The following is a 23,767-nucleotide window of genomic DNA, read 5'->3' on the forward strand; positions in this document are numbered from 1 at the left end:
GAGAATTCCAATGACTGAGAGAAGGAGTTCCTCCTTATCATAGAATTTACAGAGCAGAAGGGGGCCATTCGGCCTATTGAGTCTGCACCGGCCCTTGGAAAGAGCACCGTATTTAAGCCCACGCCTCCACCCTATCCCCGTAACCCAGAAACCCCTACCTAACCTTTTTGAACACTAAAGGCAATTTAGCACGGCCAATCCTCCTAACCTGCACATTTTTGGACTGTGGGAAGAAACCGGAGCACCCGGAGGAAACCCAATCAGACACTGGGAGAACGTGCAGACTCTGCACAAGACAGTGGCCCAAGCCGGGAATCTAACTTGGGGACCCTGGAGCTGTGAAGCAACAGTGCTAACCTCTGTGCTACCTTGCTGCTCGATCTGTCATTATTTTTTATTTTTTTTATTTTTTAAATTAAAGTTCTGCAAAGTTTTTCATAATAAATAGTAATAATCCTAACACAGCAAAATAGAGTGAACGTTAACATAGTGCAAAAAGAGAATATACAATAGCAATTGACTAGACGTGACCCCACGCGCCTCAGTCTTCCCACACCCTCCCAACGGAGCACTCACCCCCACTCCCCTACGGGTCGCTGCTGCTGCTGACGTTTTAATTTTCCCTGAGAAGCCATCGGACGGTATTATGCCCCTGCTCAACAGCAGCAGCTCTGTACATTTGGCAAAATTATTTACACACATAAGTAGGCATCTGTTCGTGATGTTGTCGTCCCTTGCTTCTCCCAGACAGAGTTCGCTGCCATTGTCTCGTTACGCTTCTGCGGCCCTCCCGTTTTCTCTGTTCCTGTGAACGTTAAGTTTGTTAACGTTTCCCTGCCTCCCCCTCCCCGGCTTTCCACTATTGTTCCATCTCTTCCCTCTACCCCCGCCCCCCCCCCCCCCCCCCCCCCCCCCCCCCCCGTGGCTCGCCTTTCCTTCCTCTTAGATTTAGCTGTCTCCTCCCCCCCGGTCTATCTCTCCCTCTCATGCTTTGGCTACTCTTCCCTGTTTCTTGGCTACCTGGCTATTCTTCTGCTTGTTTGTTGGCCACAAACGGGTCTCGGAACAATTGGGTGAATGGCTCCTACGTTCTGTGGAAGCCGTCGTCTGACCCTCGGATGGCGAATTTGATTTTATCCATTTGGAGAGATTCCGATTGGGTGGTGCTGCTGACCGCCAATCGAACAGGATTCAACGGCGGGATATCAGGGAGGCAAAGGCAAGGGCGCCCGCCCTCCTCCCCAGGAATAGATCTGGCTGGTCTGAAACCCCGAAGACTGCCACTTTTGGGCATGGCTCCACCCTCACCCCCACCACCTTGGACATTGCCTCGAAGAAGGCTGTCCAGTACTCCACAAGTCCGGGGCAGGACCAGAACATGTGGGCGTGATTGGCCGGGCCTCCTTGACACCATTCACATCTATCCTCCACCTCCGGGAAGAACCTACTCATACGGGTTCTTGTTATGTTGGCTCTATGTACAACTTTTAGTTGCGTCAGGCTGAGCCTTGTGCACGTGAAGGTGGAGTTGACCCTATGCAGTGCTTCGCTCCAGAGTCCCCACCCTATTTCGATCCCCAGGTCCTCCCACTTCATTCTTGTTGTGTCCAATACGGTGTCGGCCCCTTCTACCAGTCGGTCATACGTGCCACTACAGTTTCCTTTATCTAGCATGCTTGCGTCCAGTAACTCTTCCAGTAGTGTCTGTCGTGGTGGTTGTGGGTATGTCCCTGTCTCCTTTTGTAGGAAGTTTTTTAGTTGCAGGTACCTTAGCTCGTTCCCCCTGGCTAGCTGGAATTTCACTGTCAGTTCGCCCAGTGTTGCGATCCTGCCGTCCGTGTATAGGTCCCTGACTGTCAGTGTCCTTCTGTCCTGTCCCCACCTTTTGAAGGTGGCGTCAGTCAGTGCTGGCGTGAACCTATGGTTGTTGCAGATGGGAGCTTTGTCCGACATTCTGGTCAGGCCAAATTGTTGCCGTAGTTGGTTCCAGGACTGGAGGGTGGCTTTTTTGGGTGGGGATGGGGATGGGGATGGGAACGCCACCATGGCGAGGGCCCGGAGGGAGGTCCCCCTGCAGGAGGCCTCTTCCGCGCGTACCCACTCGGCTTCTGGCTCCTTGATCCATCCCCTTATTCGCTCGGCTGTCGCTGCCCAGTGGTAAAGTTGTAGGTTTGGGAGGGCAAGCCCCCCCCCCTGGATTTTGTTTTTTGTAAGACCTTCTTTGGGATCCTAGCATTCCCCCCCCCCCCATACGAACGCCATGAACGTCTAGTGCTTTGAAAAAGGCCTTGGGGATGTAGATCGCGATGGATCTGAATAGGAAGAGGTACCTGGGCAGCACGTTCATTTTGATCGTCTGGACTCTCCCCGCGTGGGAGTGTGTTCCATCTTTGCAGGTCCTTTTTTACTTCCTCTGTCAGACTGGTGAGGTTCCATTTGTGGATCCCTTTCCAGTCATGGGCTATTTGGATCCCCAGGTAGCGGAATTTGTGTCGGGCTTGTTTAAGCGGCAGTCCGGTTAGTGCTGCCCCACCTACTTGTGGGTGTACCGGGAAGATCTCGCTTTTGCTCATGTTGAGTTTGTAGCCTGCGAAGGCGCAAAACTCTTTCAGGAGCGTGATGATTCCGTCCATGCTGCTCTGTGGATCCGAAATGTAGAGGAGCAGGTCATCTGCATAGAGTGAGACTCTGTGCTCTCTGCCTCCCCTTCAGATCCCCCTCCAGCTTTTTGCTGCTCTGAGCACGATTGCTAGTGGTTTGATCGCAAGAGCGAACAGCAGCGGGAACAGTGGGCATCCTTGGCTGGTGCCCCTGTGCAGCTGGAAGTATCGGGAGCTGGTATTGTTGGTCCGTACGCTCGCCATGGGAGCGTTGTATAGGAGCTTTACCCAGGAGGTGAACCCTGTTCCAAGCCCGAACCGCTCCAGCAGCTCTTGAGGTATTTCCATTCCACTCTGTCGAAGGCCTTTTCTGCATCTAGGGAGACGATCACCTCTGGTGTTCTCTCCCCGGAGGGGGTCATTATCACGTTCAGCAGGCGCCTGATGTTCGAGGTAAGCTGTCTACCTTTGACAAAGCCCGTCTGGTCCTCTGCGACCACCTCAGGTACACAGTCTTCTGACCTTTTGGCCAGTATTTTGGCATCTGCATTCAGCTGTGAGATGGGTCTGTATGACCCACATTCCGTTGGGTCTTTGTCTTTCTTAGGTATCAGCGAGATTGAGGCCTGTGCTAGCGCGGGCGGCAGTGTGCCCCTCGCTAGCGAGTCTGTGAACATCTCCCGCAGGTGCGGGGCCAGTGCTGTCGCAAATTTTTTGTAGAAGTCCGCCGGGAACCCGTCGGTTCCCGGCGCCTTCCCCGCCTGCATGGAGCTAAAGCTGTCCATGATCTCTCCCAGTGCTAGTGGTGTTTCCAAGCCCCGTTTTTTGCCCTCCCCCACAACTGGAATGTCCAGTCCATCAAGGAACTGTTTCATCCCAGACTTCCCCATTGGGGGCTCTGAGGTGTACAACCCTTGGTAGAAGGCCTTGAAGGTTTTGTTGATCTTTTCTGGTTCTGTTTCTTGCGTGCCTCTGGTATCCCTGATTTGTGCAATTTCTCTGGTGGCTGCCTGCTTTCTCAGCTGGTGTGCCAACAGGCGGCTGGCTTTGTCTCCGTGTTCGTATAGGGTCTCACATGCCTGGCGGAGTTGGTGCACTGCTTTCCTGGTAGAGAACAGGTCAAAGTTCCTTTGCAGCTCTTTCCTCTCCGCCAGGAGCTCTACGGTCGGGGCCTCGGAGTATTTATGGTCTACCTCCAGTATGGAGTCGACCAGCTGCTGCCTTGCTACACTTTCCTCCCTATCTCTTCACGCTTTGAAAGCGATGATTTCCCCTCTTAGTACGGCCTTTAGTGCTTCCCAGAACGTGGAGGGTGAGACCTCCCCGTTCTGGTTGTTCTCTGTGTACTCTGCAATGGCCCGTGATAACCTTTCGTTGAAGGCCTTGTCCGCTAGTAGGACGACGTCCAACCTCCATGTGGCGCGTTGGGCCCTGCCCGTCTCCAGCCTCTCGTCCATGTAGTGTGGAGCGTGGTCTGATATCACAATTGCGGAGTTTTCCACCTTGTCTATCCCCGGAAGCACCGTTTTCCTGACCACAAAGAAGTCAATTCTGGTGTACACGTTGTGTACTGGGGAGAAGAAGGAGAATTCCCACTGCTCTTCCCCTATCCTACCCTGCACTCCTCTTGCTTGCTCTCCCTTCTCCGCTACTCTCGTTCCCTCGTGCTGGGGGCCAGGCCTCCCACCTGAAGCGGTCCCTCAGGCAGTGGTCTGTTCTTAGTTCAGGGTGCGCTCACCGTGGTGGGGGGGGCCTGGAGTTGCCTCACCTCCCCCCCCCCCCCCCCCCCCTCCCCACCCCCCCGTCAGCGTGTTGTTGCCCCTTGCCAGGGGCCCCTCATTTCTACCTTCGCTGGTAGTTTTCCAGCCCGTGTTCCTCGACAAACTTGTTTGCTTCAGCAGGGGCTGTAAAGAAGTATTCTCTTTCTTGGTATGTGTCCCAGAGTTTCGCTGGGTACAGCTTCCAAAACGCACATTGCTCTTGTGAAGAGCTGCTTTCGCTCTATTAAACTCGGCCCGTCTCCTTTAGGTCTGCCCCAATGTCCTCGTAAATTCTAATGGCGTGTCCTTCCCATTTGCAGGTTCTGTTTATCCTGGCCCAGCGTAGGATTGTTTCCCTATCTTGGTACCGGTGCAGTTTAGCTATAACTGCTCTCGGGTGTTCCCCTGCTTTGGGCTTCGGGCGCAGCGACCGGTGTGCTCTGTCCATTTCTGGTGGGCTGGGAAAGGTTTTCTTCCCCACTAAGTTGCCCAGCATCTCGGCCACGTATGCCGTGGGGCTTCTACCCTCGATCTCCGCTGGTAGGCCCACTATCCTGTCATTTTGCCTCCTTGAGCGGTTTTCCTGGTCGTCCACTCTGCCCTTCAGGCTCCCCTGTGTTGTGCCCAGTCTCGCCACCTCCCTCTCCAGGACCGTGATCCGGTCGCTCACGTCAGTCGCTGCTTTCTCCAGTTCCTTGATGGTCGCCTCTTGGGCTTCCAGTTTCTTCCCTTGGGCGTCCAATTTCTCCTCTGCTCTGCCCAGGGCCTGCTGCACCTCCGCCAGGGCCTTTGCCATTGCTGCCTGCACTGCGGCCTCTATGTCTGCCCTAGCCTCTGCCTTGATTACCTGCTGAAGTTCCCTCCGCATCGGCAACGGCTGCCTTCCAGTTCCAGCTCCCCACTGGCCCTGGGGGAGACTGCACCTGTCTGCCCAGCTCTTTTTAATGCGGCGATACTTCCGTCCTGCCGCTTTGCTCGCTGATTGACTCGCCTGAACTGCCTCGCCCATTGCCCCGTCTGTCTTTGGTGCCCCTTCTCCTTCTGCTTTGGCTCCCTTCTGGCATTTCCCCCCTTTTTTACCTCTATTTCCCCCCCCCTCTTTATTTATTTATTTTCTCTCTTTCCCCCCCCCCCCGCCCTTCCCTTGTTCTTCTCCCCTCCCTTCTCTCCTTTACCACTTTATTTTTCCCTTCTTTTATAAAATTCTTCTCAGGTGAACTTGTTTTGGGTGAGAATAAGAAAAGTGCAAAAATAATTTTTTTTTTTAAGTTTTAAAAGTTTTCTTTTCAGAGTTTTGTTTTTGCAAAAGTTATTTTTTCCTTCCTTTTCCCTCACTCACCCAGGTCGAGAGGGAGAGAGAGTGGCTTCTGGTCCGGAGTCCCTCTTTGTTCCTGCCTCATGGTGGTCGCTGCCGGTGGGGCGGGGGGGGGGCTTGCCGCCGGATCGCTCCTCTCCCGAGGGCCCAGTTCCCCTGCTCCCGATTTTGCGGGAAACTTTAAAAACTGCGGGAGCCTTTTTGCTGCGACCGCTCCGCTCACGAACGCCACCGGAAGTCTATCTGTCATTATTGACACACCACTTATCTTTAAACTTGATTTACTTGATTGAAATATATAAGATCCTGAGGGGATTCCCTACAGTGCAGATTCAGCAGATCTGCACCAATTCTCTGAAAAAGTACGCAATCTTGGACCACTTCCCCACCCTACCCCATTAACCCCACCCAATCTTTGGACACTAAAGGGCAATTTAGCACGGCCAATCCACCTAACTTTGGACTGTGGGAGGAAACCGGAGCACACGGAGGAAAACCACACAGACACTTGGAGAAAGTGTAATCTCCACATGGAAAGCCGCCTAAGGCCGGAATCGAATCCGGGTCCCTGGCACTGCTAGGTTGCAGTGCCAACTACGGTGTCGCCTTGCTGCCCTGACAGAGTGGATGTGGAAAGGATTTCTCCTTCTGTGGGAGAACCTAGAACTAGGGGTCGCTATTTAACAATAATGAACTGCTCATTTAAGACAGATGGGGATAATCTTTTTCTCTCAGAGGTTCGTGAGTCTTTGTAACTCTCTTCTTCAAATAGTGGTTGAAACAGAGTCTTTGAACATCTCTTAAACAGAGCTAAATAGATTCTTGATCAGCAAGGGGGTGAAAGATTACTACGGGTAGACAGGAATGTGGGGTTACGGTTACAATCCGATCAATGATGATCTTATTAAAAGGTGGAGCAGGCTCGAGGGGCCGAGTGGCCTACCCCTGCTCCTAATGTGTATGTTTGTACGTAAACTGTGCCCCCACGAGAGGAAGCATCCTCTCAGCATCTACCGTCTCAAGCCCCCTCATAACCTTTTACATTTCAATAGATTACCTCCCATTCTTCTCCGCTCCAATGAGTATAGGTCAAACTTGCTTAATTTGTTCTCAAAAGACAATCCCTTTATTAAGGGAATTAGTCTAGTGAAGCGTCTCTGAACTGATTCCAAATGAAGTACCTGTGCATCCATAATCAATTCCATGATATCTGTTTTGATTTTAATTCATAAGGTAATATATCTATCTGTAAAGAACTATGTCCATTTTGTACATTCCCTTTGGCTTCTGTTTTGGGCCAGGGTAGAGAGAACCCCAAAGTATATCATGGAGTTCACCTGACCTACAACTTTTAATAGATTTTGGTTATGAGGAGCACAAGGGCCCACTTTCTAGGCGTTATGCTATAGAGATCCAAGTATTTTTATACAAAACAATGTTTATTCTATGAAGCCAGTTAACATTTTATATACACACAGTAAACATCTTATCAACTACCAACACAAATACCTCCCAAAGATACAGTACTCTATAAGTGACCCTAAATAGCTTTCCTAACAACATCCATAAGCCAAACACCCTGGGCGCGATTCTCCACTCCCGCGCCTGTTGGGAGAATCGCCTGGGCCGCCAAAATTTCCCGGGACGCCGGTCCGACGCCCTCCCGCGATTCTCCCAAGCAGCGAGAACGGCCCGGTCGAGTTCCGCGGGCCGGAGAATCGCCGGAGACACCCAAAATGGCGATTCTCCGGCACCCCCGCTATTCTCAGGCCCGGATGGGCCGAACGGCCAGGCCAAAACGGCGGGTTCCCCCCGGCGCCGTCCACACCTGGTCGCTGCCATCGCGAACGGTGCGTGAACGCTGGGGGGGGGGGCGGCCTGCGGAGGGGCGAGGGGGGATCCTGCACCGGGGGGTACATCAAATGTGGGGTGGCCCGCGATCGGTGCCCACCGATCGTCGGGCCGTCCTCTCTGAAGGAGGACCTCCTTCCTTCCGCGGCCCCGCAAGATCCGTCCGCCATCTTCTTGCGGGGCCGACATAGAGAGGACGGCAACCATGCACGCGTGGATGACGGCCGTTATGAGGCGCCGGCCGCGTCATCTATGCGGTGCCGCCTTTACGCGGGCGACAAGGCCTGGCGTGTGTAGCTGACGCGGCCCCGATCCTGGCCCATTGTCAGGGCCTGAATCGGCCGGGATCGGGGCCGTTTCGCGCCGTCGTGAACCTCGACGGCGCGGCCACTTCGGCGCGGGAGTGGAGAATCCCACCCCTTTTTTCTACAAAACCTGTGGGTGGGATTCTCCACTCCCGCGCCGAAGTGGCTGCGCCGTCGTGCACGCGGTCGAGGTTCACGACGGGGCGAAACGGCCCCGATCCCGACCGATTCAGGCCCTGACAATGGGCCAGGATCGGGGCCGCGTCATCTACACGCGCCAGGCCTTGTCGCCCGCGTAAAGGCGGCGCCGCATAACGGGCGTCATCCGCGCATGCGTGGTTGCCGTCCTCGCTAAGTCCGCCCCGCAAGAAGATGGCGGACGGATCTTGCGGGGCCGCGGAAGGAAGGAGGTCCTCCTTCAGAGAGGACGGCCCGACGATCGGTGGGCACCGATCGCGGGCCACCCCACTTTTGAGGTACCCTCCGGTGCAGGATCACCCCCGCAGGCCGCCCCCCCAGCGTTCATGCACCGTTCACGACAGCAGCGACCAGGTGTGGACGGCGCCGGGGGGAACCCGCCGTTTTGGCCTGGCCGCTCGGCCCATCCGGGCATGAGAATAGCGGGGGTGCTGGAGAATCGCCATTTTGGGTGTCTCCGGCGATTCTCCGGCCTGCGGAACTCGACCTGGTTGTTCCCGCCGCTTGGGAGAATCGCGGGAGTGTGTCGGACCGGCGTCCCGGGAAATTTTGGCGGCCCAGGCGATTCTCCCAAACGGGGCGGGAGTGGAGAACGTGCCCTGTTGGTTTGAATTCCTTACAGACAACAGGTATTATTTGATATCAAGTGGTCTGGAGACATTCTTTAGCATGCAGAGAGCGAGAGACAAAAAATACACCTTTGTTTGAATGCGGCTCCCAACTGAAAACAAAACCAAAAAACTCAGAGCCACAAAGCCACTTCCAGCTCAAAATGAAAGTAAAAGACAGAATCACAGCCCAGCTCCACCCACCCAGTGACATCACTGCTGCCATTTGATAAAACACACTTTTCTTAAAGGGGCCCTCACATGACATTTCCCACAGTAAATCACAAAATATATGTAGAGCGGTAACCACACACTGAGAGCAAAGTAGAAAATCTACCTCTCTACACTGTCATTCCCTACCGTGCTGAGCACAATTCAGGTAGACATTTTTAGAGTAAAGCTCTGGAACAGGCTAAAAGGGACAACAGTAAGCAGGGCAACTACAACTACAGCAACAATATTCATACAGTGCCTTTAACGTGGTAAAAAAATTCCCTAGGCATTTCACAAGAGGCGTTTCAAACAAAAGTTGACACTGAATGACATAATCGGGTAGATGACCAAAAACCTGGTCGAAAGATTGATTTTAAGGAATGTCCTAAAGTAGGAAAGAGAAATAGATAGGTGCTGAGTTTAAGGAGAGAATTCCAGAATCCAAGGCCCTGACATCTGAAGACATGGCCACCAATGACACCGTGACTACGATCAGGGATGATCAAGAGGCAGAGTGGAGAAATGCAGATAGTTTAGAGGATTGTAGGACTGGAGACATTACAGAGATAGAGTGGGGTGAGGCTATGAAGGGAATTAAAAACCAGGATGATTTTAAAATTGAGGTATTGCTTGACCGGAAGTTCAGGTAGGTCACTGAGCACACAGGTGATGGATGAATGGGACTTTTTTTATTCGTTCATGGAATGTGGGCATTGCATCTCTAATTGCCCTTGAGTGGGCAGTTAAGAGTCAACCACATTGCTGTCGGTCTGGGGTCACATGTAGGTCAGATCAGGTAAGGACATTAGTGACCCAGATGGGTTTTTCCGACAATCGACAGATAATTCCAGATATTTTATTGAGTTTAAATTCTATCACCTGTTGTGGGGGTGGGGGTGGGGGGGGTGCGGGGGGTGTGGGGGGGGGGGTGCATCACCTAAACTCATTGGCAAAGCTGGGATTCAGAGATCAGGACGCCCTTTTTGAAGGGCACACTGATCTCAAAATGAAGTTAAAATTCCCCCTCCGCATCATCTTCAACATCGGGTCATTAGAGCCCCACCTCAAACCCACCAATGCAGGCATGCCCTCCCATAGCCCTGCCCCCAACTATCACCAACCCCCACATGTGCCATAGCACTGCCATGTTGGAACTGCTAGAGGGATGTGTCAGGGCACTGCCTGGCCATGTAATAATAATCTTTATTAGTGTCACAAGAAGGCATACATTAACACTGCAATGAAGTTACGGTGAAAATCCCTTAGTCGCCACATTCCTGCTTCGGGTACACATAGGAAGAATTCAGAATGTCCAATTCACCTAACAGCACGTCTTTTGGGACGCAAGGGAGGAAACCGGAGCACCCGGAGGAAACCCACGCAGACATGGGGAGTCGGTGCAGACTCCGCAAAGACACCCTCATCACCTGTGGTTATACTGTCCTCCGCGCTGCCAGCTTGGTTATCATGACTGGCTGCCCTTCCTAGAAACCAGTAGGGATTCCTGCAGATGTGCCATCACGTTGGGGGGTGGGGGGGTGAGTGGGAGAGTGGAGGGGGGTGGAGACATACAGCGATCCTGGAAGCAATGGCGTAAAGCTATTTGTGGATATTTAAATGCATGGTAATCAAGTTCAAGCCCAATTATTGCACCAGCGGGGTGCAGGGAGGAGCCCACCATGAAACCTCACTGGCGCAAATCCTTTTTGGCTCTCTCGCTAGAGTTAGCGGCCATAACTGGATTTGCGTCTGGGACGAAATAGGAGGTGACTAAGGATAATACGTTGAGGAAACTAGAGATAACTATTCAGGAATGGGAAAAAAAAACCATTGAAGGTAATTCTTTGACTGTGACTGAATAGATAAGAATGGACCCAGGCAATTTCTGGGCCCCCATTGCAACGATGGTTGAGAGGTGTTGGAGGTGGTGTTGGGCAGCACGGTAGCCTTGTGGATAGCACAATTGCTTCACAGCTCCAGGGTCCCAGGTTCGATTCCCGGCTTGGGTCACTGTCTGTGCGGAGTCTTCACATCCTCCCCGTGTGTGCGTGGGTTTCCTCCGGGTGCTCCGGTTTCCTCCCACAGTCCAAAGATGTGCAGGTTAGGTGGATTGGCCATGGTAAATTGCCCTTAGCGTCCAAAATTGCCCTTAGTGGGGTTATTGGGTTATGGGGATGGGGTGGCGGTGTTGACCTTGGGTGGGGTGCTCTTTCCAAGAGCCGGTGCAGACTCGATGGGCCGAATGGCCGCCTTCTGCGCTGTAAATTCTATGAGAACGGTGTGATCAACAGGTCAAAAACTGCTGGCAGAAATGATGAGTTTACTATTGTCATAGTCACATAGGATGTCATTTGTGACTTTGATAAGAACCAATGCGGTATTGTTACAGAGTTGAAAATTTGATCGAAGGAAGTCACACATGCAATTTGTGGAAAGGTGGGCATAGATTTGGGTGACAAGGCACAACAATGGAATCTGATGAGAAACTAGGGAGAAAATAGAGGTTGGAAATAGAGCATTAGTTTGCAAAGTCGATGGGTGGGATTCTCCGTTGCCCGTGCTGGTATCGTGATTGGCAATCGGGCAGAGAATCCCTTCCGACAACCAAATTGGGGGCGACACTGTTTTGATGCTGGTTTTCTATTCTGCGTCCACTCCGACATGATGTAATCGAGCCGCAAGCTTGGTTGACGTGTGGTTTTGGTGGGCTAGCAAAAGTGACAAAGACAACCAATCATCAAAAATAGGAGCAGGAGGAGGCCATGCAGCCCTTTGAGCCTGTTCCACCATTCATTATGATCATGCTGATCATCCAATTCAGTAACCAGTTCCTGCTTTCCTCCCATATCCTTTGATCCCTTTTTCCTTTATCCCCCAAGAACTATATCTAATGCCTTGAAAACATAAAATGCCTGGCCTCAACTGCTTTATGTTTTCGAGAAGTTGACGGGCATTAAATCAGACTGTGACCTCTAGTTCTGGACTCCCCCTGCCATCGTAAATATCCTTCCTCTATCTACCCTGTCCAGTCCTGCAAGAATTTTCTAAGTTTCTATAAAATCTCCCCTCATTCTTCTGAACTCCAGCGAATACAATCCTAACTGACTCAATCTCACTTCATACGTCAGTCCTGCCATCCCTGGTAAATCTGTACACTCCCGTGATAGCAAGAAAATCCTTCCTTAAATAAGGAGACCAAAACATCACGCAATGGGTGGGATTTACCAACCACCCCGCTGCATGTTTTTCGGCGGTGGAGGGAGCCTCTTAGCAGGATCTACCTGTCTCGCCGTTGTCAACGGGATTTCCAGTTGACTGCACCCTTCGTCGCCAGGAAACCCTTGCGCTGGCATGGGACCGGAATTTCCCGCCGACTTGAACAATCGGTAAATCGCACCCGACATTCCAGATTTGGTCTCACCAAGGTCCTGTATAATGTAACAGGACATTCCTGCATCTGTATTCGAATCCTCTCTCTATGAAGGCCAACTTACCATTTGCCTTCTTCATCGCCGATTGCCTGCATTCTTATTTTCAGTGACTGGTGAACAAGAACACCAAGATCTCATTGCACATTCCCCTCTCACAATCAATAGACATTCAGATAATCTGCCTTCCTGTTTTTGCTACTAAAGTGGATATTCTCACATTTATCCACATTGTACTGCATCTGCCATTTGACCACTCATTCAACTTGTCCAAATTACACTGAAGCATCTCTGCATCCTCCTCACAGCTCACCCTCCTACCCAGATTTGTGTCATCTGCAAATTTGGAAATATTAATTTAGTTCTGTCATCTAAATCATTAATATACATTGCGAATAGCTGGGGTCCTTGCACTGATCCCTTGGTACCCCACTAGCCACAGCCTGCCACTTGGAAAAAGATCTGTTTATTCCTACTTTGTTTCCTGTCTACCAACCAGTTATCTATCCATCTCAATATATTATCCCCAATCCCAATTGTGTACACTAGTCTCTTATGTGAGACCTTGTCGAAAAATGAAAACTGACGTCATGAAAGGGGACGCCCATCTCACAAGATAAATTGTTGTGATAACTTGCCTCAAGAACAACAGGGAGCACTTTTCCGCTGACTGCAGGCTCCATTGTTGCACAAATGTCACTCAAACGTAAGTTGTTTTCACCTCCCCTTCTCTTCACATATAGAGTGAGATTTTTGTGGTCCCTTCCACTCCGCGACCAGGGATTCCTGCCCGAGGACAACTGACCTTTCAATGGTCCGTCAAATTGTCTGTCCTGCCTGTGACAATTCCTGGGGTGGGCGGGACTGGAAAATGTATCCAATAGCATTCAAAGCTTGCTCAAGTATGAATATTGTTACATGTAATTGGGTTTACTATTTATCAAAAGACTTAGCGACTTAAAACAACTGTGATTAGTTTTAATGGACAGATTTATTTACTCTATTCTTTTAATATAGCTTCCAGTAAAATTCTGAGCTACCTTAGTCCCAATGCGTCATCCTTGATTGAAAGAACAAGTAGGCAGCATGAATTTTTCTGGAATTGCCAGTGCGGATGTTCAAAAAAAACAGCAGACATTGAATTTTTAGAAATAAAAGGGATCTGATCACCAACAATATGGATATGCTTCCTTTTGTACTTCTGGAAAAAGGACAAAATGCAAAATCATTGAACGTGGCATCAGCATTCACTACTTGAAGGACCTAAAACGCATGAGTTTTTAAAATTAATTCTCAGGATGTAAGAGTTGGTGGCAAAATCAGTAATTTTTGCCCTTGAAATGGAGGTGGTGAGTCACCTGCTTGAAGTGCTGCAGTCCATATAATGTAGGTACACCCACAGTGCTGTTGGGGAAGTAGTCCCAAGATTTTGGTACAGTGATACATAGTTCCAAGTCAGGATGGTGTGTGGCTTTGATGCAAACTTGCAGCTGGTGAAGTTTCGATTGTCTGCTGAAATTGTCTTTCGAGATGGTAGAGGTCGAGTTTGGAAATTGTCATTGAGGATGCCTTGGAGATTTACTGCTGTGTAGTTTGTAAATGTATATACTGCTACCACTGAACACCAGTGGTGGAAGGAGTAAATGTTTAAGATAATGGATGGGGTGCTTAATTTGGGTAGGCTGATTTGTCCTGGATAATCATTTTGAATGTTGTTGCAGTTGAACCCTTCCAGCCAAGTAATTCACTCTTGACTTGTGCCCTTGTCAATGGTGGACAGGCTTTGAGGAGGCAAGAGGTGAGTTACTCACCCAAGAATTACCAGCCTCTGACTTATTCTTGATGCCACAGTATTTGAGTGGCTGGTTCAATTAGGTTGCTGATGAATGGTGACTGCATCGCATTTTGTTTTTGATCTACTCCGGACTCAACCTCTGGAAGTGAAAGGACTTTATTTCAACCAACCACATCACCTAATCCATAATGGTGAATGAACTGAGCATGAGCAGGGTGCCTTGTGATCATTCTAGTTCCATTTGAGAATTATTGAATAATAAATGTTATTGTACCTGTTGAAACAATACATATTGTATCAACCAAATAATTTTTGTTTTTGAACAGCAGATTTATTGGGATGTAAATTCAAGACAAGAGTGCAAATTGAATGGACAGAGACAAAGACAAAACACAAGAGATGATTGGGTACTTCTTAATTTACATACCTCCAGTCCTGAATGCAATGAGGCACAAGACCAGAATTGTATGAACAGTACAAAGACCTATGGTGCAGGGATGGAAGATGTTATTTTAAATGATACCGATCAAGGCATAGGAAAGAGTGCAAGTGATTCATTGTTTATTGAGGAATTATCACTTGAAAGTTTAGAGGAAGGTGATGGCAGCCAAAATATGGGAAATGTACAGAATGATAAAAAGAAATTCGCCAGTGCTCTGAATGCAGTAAGTCCAATTCCGTAAATTACAGTGTGTCAAGCGCCATTTTGTTGACATTTGGGCACCTGCATCTTACAGCTTACCTTGTCATTTTCACAGGCTTTACAAGAAATAGCAAAAGTAAGTGAAGAATTGTGCAGTTACCAAGAGGACGTACAGAAAAAAGTGAGCCACAGAAGGTATCAATTTATCAGAAACATTTTAAGTTGTAATTCTTATTCAGTGTGCAGTTTAAAATATCAAGGAGAAAAAGAGATTAGAAAGAATATTTCATGGGCAGAACTGGACTGAATCATCTCTTCAGGCGTTTCTGCCCAAGTGCAATGTACTAAAGGATAGGCTGGGATATGTTTTATGTCCTACAAGAAGTTGACTCGAACCAAGCCTGCACTTTGAAAGGAGTCACTTTAGATGGAATACTACATCAGTGCAATGTACCATAATGGGCTGGCATTAACTTGGGCAGGGTGGTGGGGGGGGGGTGGGGGGGAAGTAGGGACGCTATCTCTTATTTCCATCCAACTATAGAGCCTATTATAGCTCGGGTTGAGAGACAGATGATTCTGACTTCTACATAGTAATGTCTTCAAGCTTTAAAGTCCTGTTCCTAATCTGCTTATGCCACCGTCAGTGTCCTCTCAAACCAGCAGCTGGCTGGCAGGCAAGTGCAAGATGTCAAGTGGCAGAAGGCTGCTGCAATGGGCTCAAAGGACTGAGTCCATGCTTAGCTAAATGGGGGTTCAGGAGGGCATCACAGTTGGGGGACGAGGTCAGTAGCCTCAGCCAGTTTTCTTTCTATGAACGGGAAAATCACTTCTGCAGCTCCGGAGCCTACAAAGAAAGTTCAAAGAAAAAAAAAAAAACGCTTAGGGCCTCCTCAAGACCAGGTTCCATTCCCTACCAGGTTAAACTAGCAGGGAAGCCACAATGTCCTATCAAACCGAATTATTCAGAGGAAAAAAAGAGGAATTATTTTATACTTATCAATCACATTGATCATATAATTTATGTTTTTTTTGAACCAGAACAAAATCAGTCTCACATCGGCAAGAATGTAAAGAGAAACAAAATGAAAATACACTTTTAAGAGATGAAAGCTTCTCAGATGAGGATAGCTGCATTTCAAATGATATATTTAAAGCATTAAGCCCTACACTTTCAGAATATCAAAAATGCTCTAAAGAGCTACATAATGAGAAAAACTGGAATCACTCCAAAGGGGATGGGCATGGAATTTCTCCTGCAAAATCAGGAGGTGCTGGCCGAAATGATACATCTTCCTCAGGGAAAAAAGCTCCACCAGTTCCACCAAGGACATCATCTTGGTACCTTGCAAATTCATTTTCAATGTTTCCGCTGGATCACGAAGATGCTGGGAAGGAAGGTAACAGTAACTGCACAACAGGAAATCATGTGGTGAACAAGAGTTGCAATCACCCTTGCGTCCTGAGAAAATATGAAGCCTCATTGCAGGAAAATGAACAGAAGTCATTAATAGGTGGAAGATATTTTGAGCCTTTAACACCACAAATTAAATGTGACGTGCGACTTCAATGCAATAAAAACAATAACCACAGTAGGTGGTCATGTGGCTTCAGAACTGGAAACAATTATTTTGATTCAGCAGGTAAAACATTTTCTTCTGATAAGAACATAATGTTACCAACACCAGAGCAGAGGCTGGATGGAAACTCCAATGGTGGACTTAGGCAAAGAAAACCTCTGTCTCCCAAATGTAATCCAACTGAGTGTAACTTTCCAAGCTCTTCATCAGCAACAGGGGTTTGCAGTACCAGCGGTGTGTTTGTGCAGTCTGAATTAGGTGTACCATCAACACAAACTGGTACCTTCAGCAGAGCTGGTTTAAACACTGAAAGATGTGCTCCTGCTGTATATGGAAAATCAGTGGAAATGGCACAGAATGAGACTGTTACCTACCCACAACCTAGCTTCTCACTTCACTCTGCAGGGAACGTTCATGACAAACAATTTTCTTCACAGTGTTCTGGTTCAGCTTTTAGACCTTATGTTTCACCGTACGTCATGAACACAAAAATAGCAGGACAGGATAAGCATAGCTGCGGATTCCCCGGTTGGATTGCTGAAAGTGACAAAAGCCACATATTTGACAAGGTTGACTTGATTCCGAATAATTTTTCCAGTCCAAAGCTGCCATCGTTCGCAAGGTCCAATTTTGATATTGTCCAAACAATGTTGAGAAACAACGAAAGACCGGCAAGTCCTTCCTTTCATGTAGAGAAAAAGGTTGCCAATTGTGCTGATGGCAGAACAAAGCCACAGACATCTCATTCTGGATCCTTGCATGAAAATGCAAATAGGATCACTCACCTTTTTCGAATACTTCACCAGGATCAAGACAAACAAGAGATAATGAAAACATCAGGACTGTCCCGATGTGTCTCAGGGCAGCAAGCTTCATTACCTGTGGTAAGCAAAACTTAGCTTAAGCTGCACAAATTATATTTGATAATACACAGCAAAGTTTTCTAGCTGTAATTATCTATAGTAATTGTTAATGTTGCTCTTCTAATTTTAAACCTGTTCTTCTCTCTGGTCAACATGGGAGGCAGGTGTCTGTTCTCAACCTCTAAATATATTGGGCGGAATTCTCTGTCTGCCGACACTATATCGGAAAAGGCGATTGGGCGGGAAATCAGTCGTGACACCAAAACCGTGGCCGGCACCAGGTTCACGCAATTCTCCGGTGCCTCGAAAGTGGCGTCAATGCGTTCTACTCTGCACATACAGTAAACAACGTTGGCATATCATTAGTGAGCCTGATCCGGAATTCTCTGGGGCCTCCGCGATGCTCTGCCTCGGCCGGGGGGATTTCCTGATGGTGAGGTTCACTTGTGCGTTTAAAAATAGTGAAACAGGCGCAGTGATGAGGGAGAGAAAGGAGGTAGGACACGCAGAGGCTTCATCACAGGTTGCCGGTCCTGACACTGGCCGGACTGGCTTGGGGGTGGGGGGTGGTGGTGTGACCAGGGGCGGACCGTGGAGCTGGGGTGGTCCACCACGGGACAGGGTTGTCCAAGCATGGACCGCCATTGCTGCGGCCTGCAAGGCAGCCATCCTGCTGTGCACCCCACTGACCACCCACCCTGGCCCGTGGTACTGCAGAGTGACACCGGCCGTTTGGGTGCCCCCATGCCACGACTCTCCGGACCCCAGCATCCACCTTCCACCTCCGCACCCCGCCCTCTGCCATGCCCCCCAACCTGCAGGGCTTCACGTGGCCCACCCAAGGGCAAGCCCACAGTAGCTTCTACAGGGGGGCATCAGACTGGGTCCGCAGAGTGTACCGCTGGCATGGAAAGTGCCAGCCGACGGTACCCCTGGCAGCAGAGATGTGCGCCAGGGCCAGAGGACCTCACGGTACCAGGTAGTGATGGGGCCCGTGGTGCGGAGATGGGGATGGAGGGGGAGAACATGCGGAACAGAGTTCGCAGTGCAAACGGTGTACCCCGTTGGACCTGGTTGGATACGGGGGTATGCACCATGCTAACATGTCAACCTTTCACTCCTGCATACAATGGATATTGGAATTCAAACAGCAATGAGGCTGATTTAGCACAGGGCTAAATCGCTGGCTTTGTAAGCAGACCAAGGCAGGCCAGCAGCATGGTTCAATTCCCGTACCAGCCTCCCCAAACAGGTGCCGGAATATGGCAACTAGGGGCTTTTCACAGTAACTTCATTTGAAGCCTACTTTGTGATAATAAGTGATTTTCATTTTCATTCATGTGGCCTTCCACCTTGCCGCCACAGCCCTGGGGGATGCACTGCAGCCATACAGCTGGAGCAGCTCGAGGAAGAGGACGCAGCAGCAGCGGCGACTGCTCCAGAGGAACAGGAGGTAGCCGGTGAGGATGGAGAGCCGGCAGCCCAACAGGCCGAGGAGGGGGAGGTGCCTAGTGTCTACCGGCAGCACCTGTCATTCAAGGACCTGCTGGACCGGGCATACTGTCGAAGACTCTGGCTGAGCAGGGGAACAGTGCAACATATCTGCCAGGTCATGGCGCACCTGGCACCAGAGGGGAATGGGGGAGGACACCCGCTCCTGGTGCCATCAAGATCACGGTCACCCTGAATCTTTACACCACAGGACCCTTCCAGGTGCTGAATGGGGACCTGTCAGGATCTCTCAAAGTTCAGTGTACAAGTGTATCCATGCCATCATGGAGGCCCTATATGCCTAGTTGGCACCATACATCCACTTCAGTGTGGACTGAGGCCACCAGGATGCCTGGGCAGTGGGGTTTGCCACCATCGACAAGATAAGCCAGGTCCAGCGGCTGATCGACGGGATGCACGTTGCCCTATGGGCACCTGCAGAAAACAGGCCAGTCTTCACAAACTGAAAGGGGTTCCATTCGATGAATGTACAGCTGGTGTGTAACCATGCGATGCACACCATGCACATCTGCACCTGATACCCAGGCAATGTGAACAACGCCTTCATCTTGGCACACTTAACGTTTCCTGGCCTCTTCAAGGCGCACCACCGGCTCGGTTTTTAGCTCCTGCGGTCGTGGCTGATGACGTCTACCTGGAGGCCACACACTGATGGGGAGACCAACAGGCCATGTAGTGGCCGGGGCATGATCGAGCGCCACTTCGGCCTCCTGAAGATGCAGTTCAGGTGCCTGGACTGCTCTGGAAGGACCCTCCAGTATAGCGCTGGAGAGTCTCCCACATTGCGGTGGCCTGCTGCGTCCTCCACAACATTGTTCAGCAGAGGGGCAACGTGCTGGAGGAGGAGGATGAATGGTAGTCCTCGTCCGATGAGGAGGATGAGGGGGTAGGCAGGGCGTGGGGCCAGGCAGGCACAGCGGCCGCACAGCTAGTGTGCCAGGGTTGATTTGCACGTAACGCTCTGATCGCCTCCAGGTTCATCGACTAGGGGGTGTGGACAGGGGCATGGACCACACCCCACCAGTTGTCCCCTCCCATGAACACTCTCCCTGCGCCCCCCCCCTCCCTCGCCCATCCCTTGAAACCTACTTTGTGATTCCTACCTGCCTCACTACGGGCGTGGGTTCTGGGTTGGCAGTTAAATTGACTCTGTCCCATGAGATGGAAGATGATGACAACTCGCTCTGGGAGAGCTCTAGTGTTCCGCAACGTTCGGCAATGTCTGACTCCTGCCCACGGTAGCACTTTCTGCTGTCCACCTGGGTGATCCCTGCAGGCGAGCTGGCCATTCCATCACACCGTGCCATCAAACCCCTGGGGTGACTAGGGGAACTGGTGAGGGTGGGGGAGGAAGGGGCACTGGAGCGGTGAGCGCTGGCTGAGCTGCAATCCCTAGGCCAAGCCCACCCACAACGTCCAGCCAGCCCACCCCTCACACCCATCTGACAGAGCACCAAGGCAGGTTGTTACGTTGTGCACAGGTGTTTAATGTGAACAGATATATACAGGTTTGTGCCCTAGTCTCTAACGGTATACAGTGCCCTGCACCCGTGCAGGCCATAGTGCTATGCCTCGGTGGATCCACAGATGGTACATCAGGAGTGGAGGCGACCTGCTGCGATTCCTGCCTAGTGACCTCGATCTCAGTTTGGTGATAGTCTTCCGGGGTGACCTGGCCTGGATGGGCTCAGCTGCTGCTCAGGTGTCCCAGTAAACTTTGCGCATGTGAAGTTAGAGACCGCCTGAGTGAGAATTGAAACTTGGTAATTTGGAGCAGTGAGGCAATTAAAGAGGTAAGTGGTGAATTTAATTTTCCTGTTTTTCAGTTAAAAGTTTAGTGGTCTAGTTAGCTGGAGCTGCCCCCACCTTTTTTCTGACTTTGTAATTGTTAATCTGCAGGGAGAGATCCAGAGAGCATCCTGGGAACGTAAGTGATATAAAGACCGTTTCAAATTGTGGAGGGAAAAACTGAAGATATATCACAGTAAAGCTCTGACCTGATTGGCTGGTAGGGAATCTGTTAAATTTGAAAAGAAAAACATTCAAAAAATAATTAAAACTAATTCATTAACTAGGTAGAGGAGTAACTAAACCTGAGGGCAGAGATTCGTATTTAACATTTAATTTTGCAGTAAAAATCTCACGCCAGGGCCATATCGTTAATTGTAACTTAATCTAATATTTATTTTGAATGAATTAACTAGTGCATAAATGTTACTCTGCGAGGTGCAGTGCTCTAACTGTGAGATGTGGGAGATCCGTGACGCTTCCAGCGTTCCGGTTGACTAAGTCTGCAGGAAGTGTAACCAATGGCAGCTCCTCACCGTCTGCATGGTTCAGTTGGAGCAGCAGTTGGATGCACTTAGGAGCATGGAGGTGGCGGAAAGTGTTATAGATAGGAGTTATAGAGATGTGGTCACACCCAAGGTGCAGGCAGACAGATGGGTGACCACTAGAAAGGGCAGGCAGGAGTGCAGGAATCCCCTGTAGCTGTCCCCCTCTCTAACAGGTATACCATTTCAGATAGTGTTGGGGGAGGGATAACCTTTCAGGGGAGAACAACAGCAGCCAGAGAAGTGGCACCACAACTGGCTCTGTTTCTCAGCGAGCAGGGCAAAGTGCAGGAGAGCGATAGTTAGAGGAGACTCTATAGTAAGGGACATAGATAAGCGCTTCTATGTACAAGAAAGAGACTCCAGGATGGTATGTTGCCTCCGTGGTGCCAGGGTCAAGGATGTCTCTAAACGAACACAGGACATCCTGAAGGAGGAGGGTGAAAAGCTAGAGGTCGTAGTACACATAGGTACTAACTCCATAGGCAGGAACTAAGTAATTCAGGTAGTTAGGCAGTAAGCTAAAAAGCAGGATTTCTAGGATTGTAATCTCAGGATTACTCCCAGTGCCACGTGCCAGTGAGGCTAGAAATAAGAGGACAGTGCAGCTAAATACGTGGCTAAACTGGTGAGGTAGGAGGGAGGGTTACAGATTTCTGAATCATTGGGATGTCCTCCGGGGCAAGTGGGACCTGAACAAGAAGGACAGGTTGCATCTAAACTGGACCAATATAATGGCTGGAAGGTTTGCTAGAGTCACTCGGGATGATTTAAACTAGTATGGCCAGGGGGAAACCAGAGCGTTAGCTTAGAAGGTGTAATAACTGAAGGAGAAATAAAGAACAAAAATAAAAGAACAACATCACCCTCATGCAAAAGAAAAAAGGTGACAAGTGTGAGAAGGGAGGTGGTCAATGCAGGACTGATTGTGTTGTACCTAAATACGGAACAAGGTAAATGAGCTTGTTGTGCGCATTGAAAATTGGCCGGTAAGATGTTGTGGGCATCACAGAGATGTGGCTGCAAAGGGGATCAGGGCTGGGATCTAAATATACAAGGATATGTGTCCTATCGAAAGATGGGCAAAGAGGGCGGGGTTGCATTGTTAGTAAGGAATGAAGTTAAATCAATAGCAAGGAGGATATAGGATCAGAAGGCATAGAATCTCAGTGGGTAAAGTTGAGGAATCGCAAAGGTTAAAAGACCCTGATGGGATTTATGCACAGGCCCCCCTAGCAGTAGTCAGGATGTGGGCCAGAAAATAAAATAAATCAGGAGATAGAGAAGGCATGTAAACATTACAAAAAACATGAGGGACTTTATTATGCAGGTGGACTGGGGAAAATCAGGTTGGTAATGGGTCCGAAGGAAAGGAATTTGTGGAATGTCTAAGAGATGTTTTTTTGGAGCAGCTTGTGACAGAGCATACTAGGAACAGGCAATTCTGGATTTGGTGATGTGTAATGAGGCAGACTTGATTAGAGAACTTAAGGTGAAGGAACCCTTTGGGAATAGTAACCACAATATGATAGAATTTACCCTGCAGTTTGACAGGGAGAAGCTGCAATCAGATGTAACAGTATTACAATTAAATAAGGGTAACTACGGAGACATGAAGGACTAACTGGCCAGAGTTGATTGGAAAAAGAGCCTAGCAAGGAAGACAGTGGAAAAGCAATGGCAAGAGTTTAGGGGGTTATTAGGGAATTACAACAGAAATTCATCACCAGGAGGAGGAAACATGCTCAAGGGAGGATGAGGCATCCATGACTGACGAGGGCAGTCGAGGACAGCATGAAAGTAAAAGAAAAAGCATATAAAATGGCGACGATTAGTGGGAAGCCAGAGGATTGGGATGCCTTTAAAAGTGAGCAGAGGACAACTAAAAAAGCAATAATGGGGGAAAGATGAAATATGAGTGCAAGCTAGCTAGTAATATAAAAGAAGATAGGAAGAGTTTTTTTCAATATATACAAGGTAAGAGAGAGGCAAAAATAAACATTGAATCACCGGAAAATGAGGCTGGATAAGTAATAACAGGAAAACAAAAGCGCAGAGGAACTGAATAGTTACTTTGCATCAGCCTTCATGGCCTTCATGGTGGAAGACACCAGTGAGATGCCAGAGCTCCAGGAGAATCAGGGGGCAGAGGTGAGTGTAATGGCCATCACTAAGGAGAAGGTTCTGGGGAAACTGAAAGGTCTGAAGGTGGATAAATCACCTGGACCAGATGGACTACACCCCAGGGTTCTAAAAGAGATAGCTGAGGAGATTGCGGCGGCTTTGGCGGTGATATTTCACGAATCACTGGAGGCAGGGAGGGTCCCAGAGGACTGGAAAGTGGTTAATGTAACACCACTGTTCAAGAAGAGAGGGAGGCAGAAGACGGGAAATTATAGTCCGGTTAGCCTGACTTCGGTCATTGGTAAGATTTTAGAGTCCATTAATAAAGATGAGATTGTGAAGTGCATGATAAAATAGGACCGAGTCAGCACTGCTTCGTCAGGGCGTGGGGGGGGGGTCATGTCTGACCAATCTGTTCGGTTCCATGAAGAGGTAACAAGGAAGTTAGACCAAGGAGAATCTGTGAATGTCATTTATTTAGATTTCCAGAAGGCCTTTGCCAATGTGCCGCACAGGAGACTGTTAAATAAGTTAAGAGCCCATGGTGTTAAAGTTAAGATTCTGGCATGGATAGAGGATTGGCTGACTGGCAGAAGGCAGAGTGGAGATAAAGGGGTCTTTGTCAGAATGGCAGCCGGT

General features: G+C 49.4%; 1 protein-coding gene across 7 annotated transcripts in view; it reads left to right on the forward strand.

Moving 5' to 3' along the window:
- The window catches only part of mtcl3a (MTCL family member 3a), an 87,141-nt gene that overhangs the window by 59,694 nt on the left and 3,680 nt on the right, over positions 1-23,767 (forward strand). For 4 of the 7 annotated variants that reach the window (XM_072499235.1, XM_072499233.1, XM_072499231.1 and 1 more), the window contains 3 exons: positions 14,400-14,738; positions 14,832-14,911; positions 15,758-17,180. In XM_072499235.1, coding sequence (XP_072355336.1) covers positions 14,400-14,738; positions 14,832-14,911; positions 15,758-17,180 — 1,842 coding nt within the window. Of the gene's footprint in view, positions 1-14,399; positions 14,739-14,831; positions 14,912-15,757; positions 17,181-20,570; positions 20,680-23,767 lie in introns of all 7 variants that reach the window. The other 3 variants (XR_011940719.1, XM_072499232.1, XM_072499237.1) reach the window with 3 other exon arrangements.

The sequence above is a fragment of the Scyliorhinus torazame genome, chromosome 4 (assembly GCF_047496885.1).
Source record: "Scyliorhinus torazame isolate Kashiwa2021f chromosome 4, sScyTor2.1, whole genome shotgun sequence".
In the NCBI taxonomy this organism is placed as follows: domain Eukaryota; kingdom Metazoa; phylum Chordata; class Chondrichthyes; order Carcharhiniformes; family Scyliorhinidae; genus Scyliorhinus; species Scyliorhinus torazame.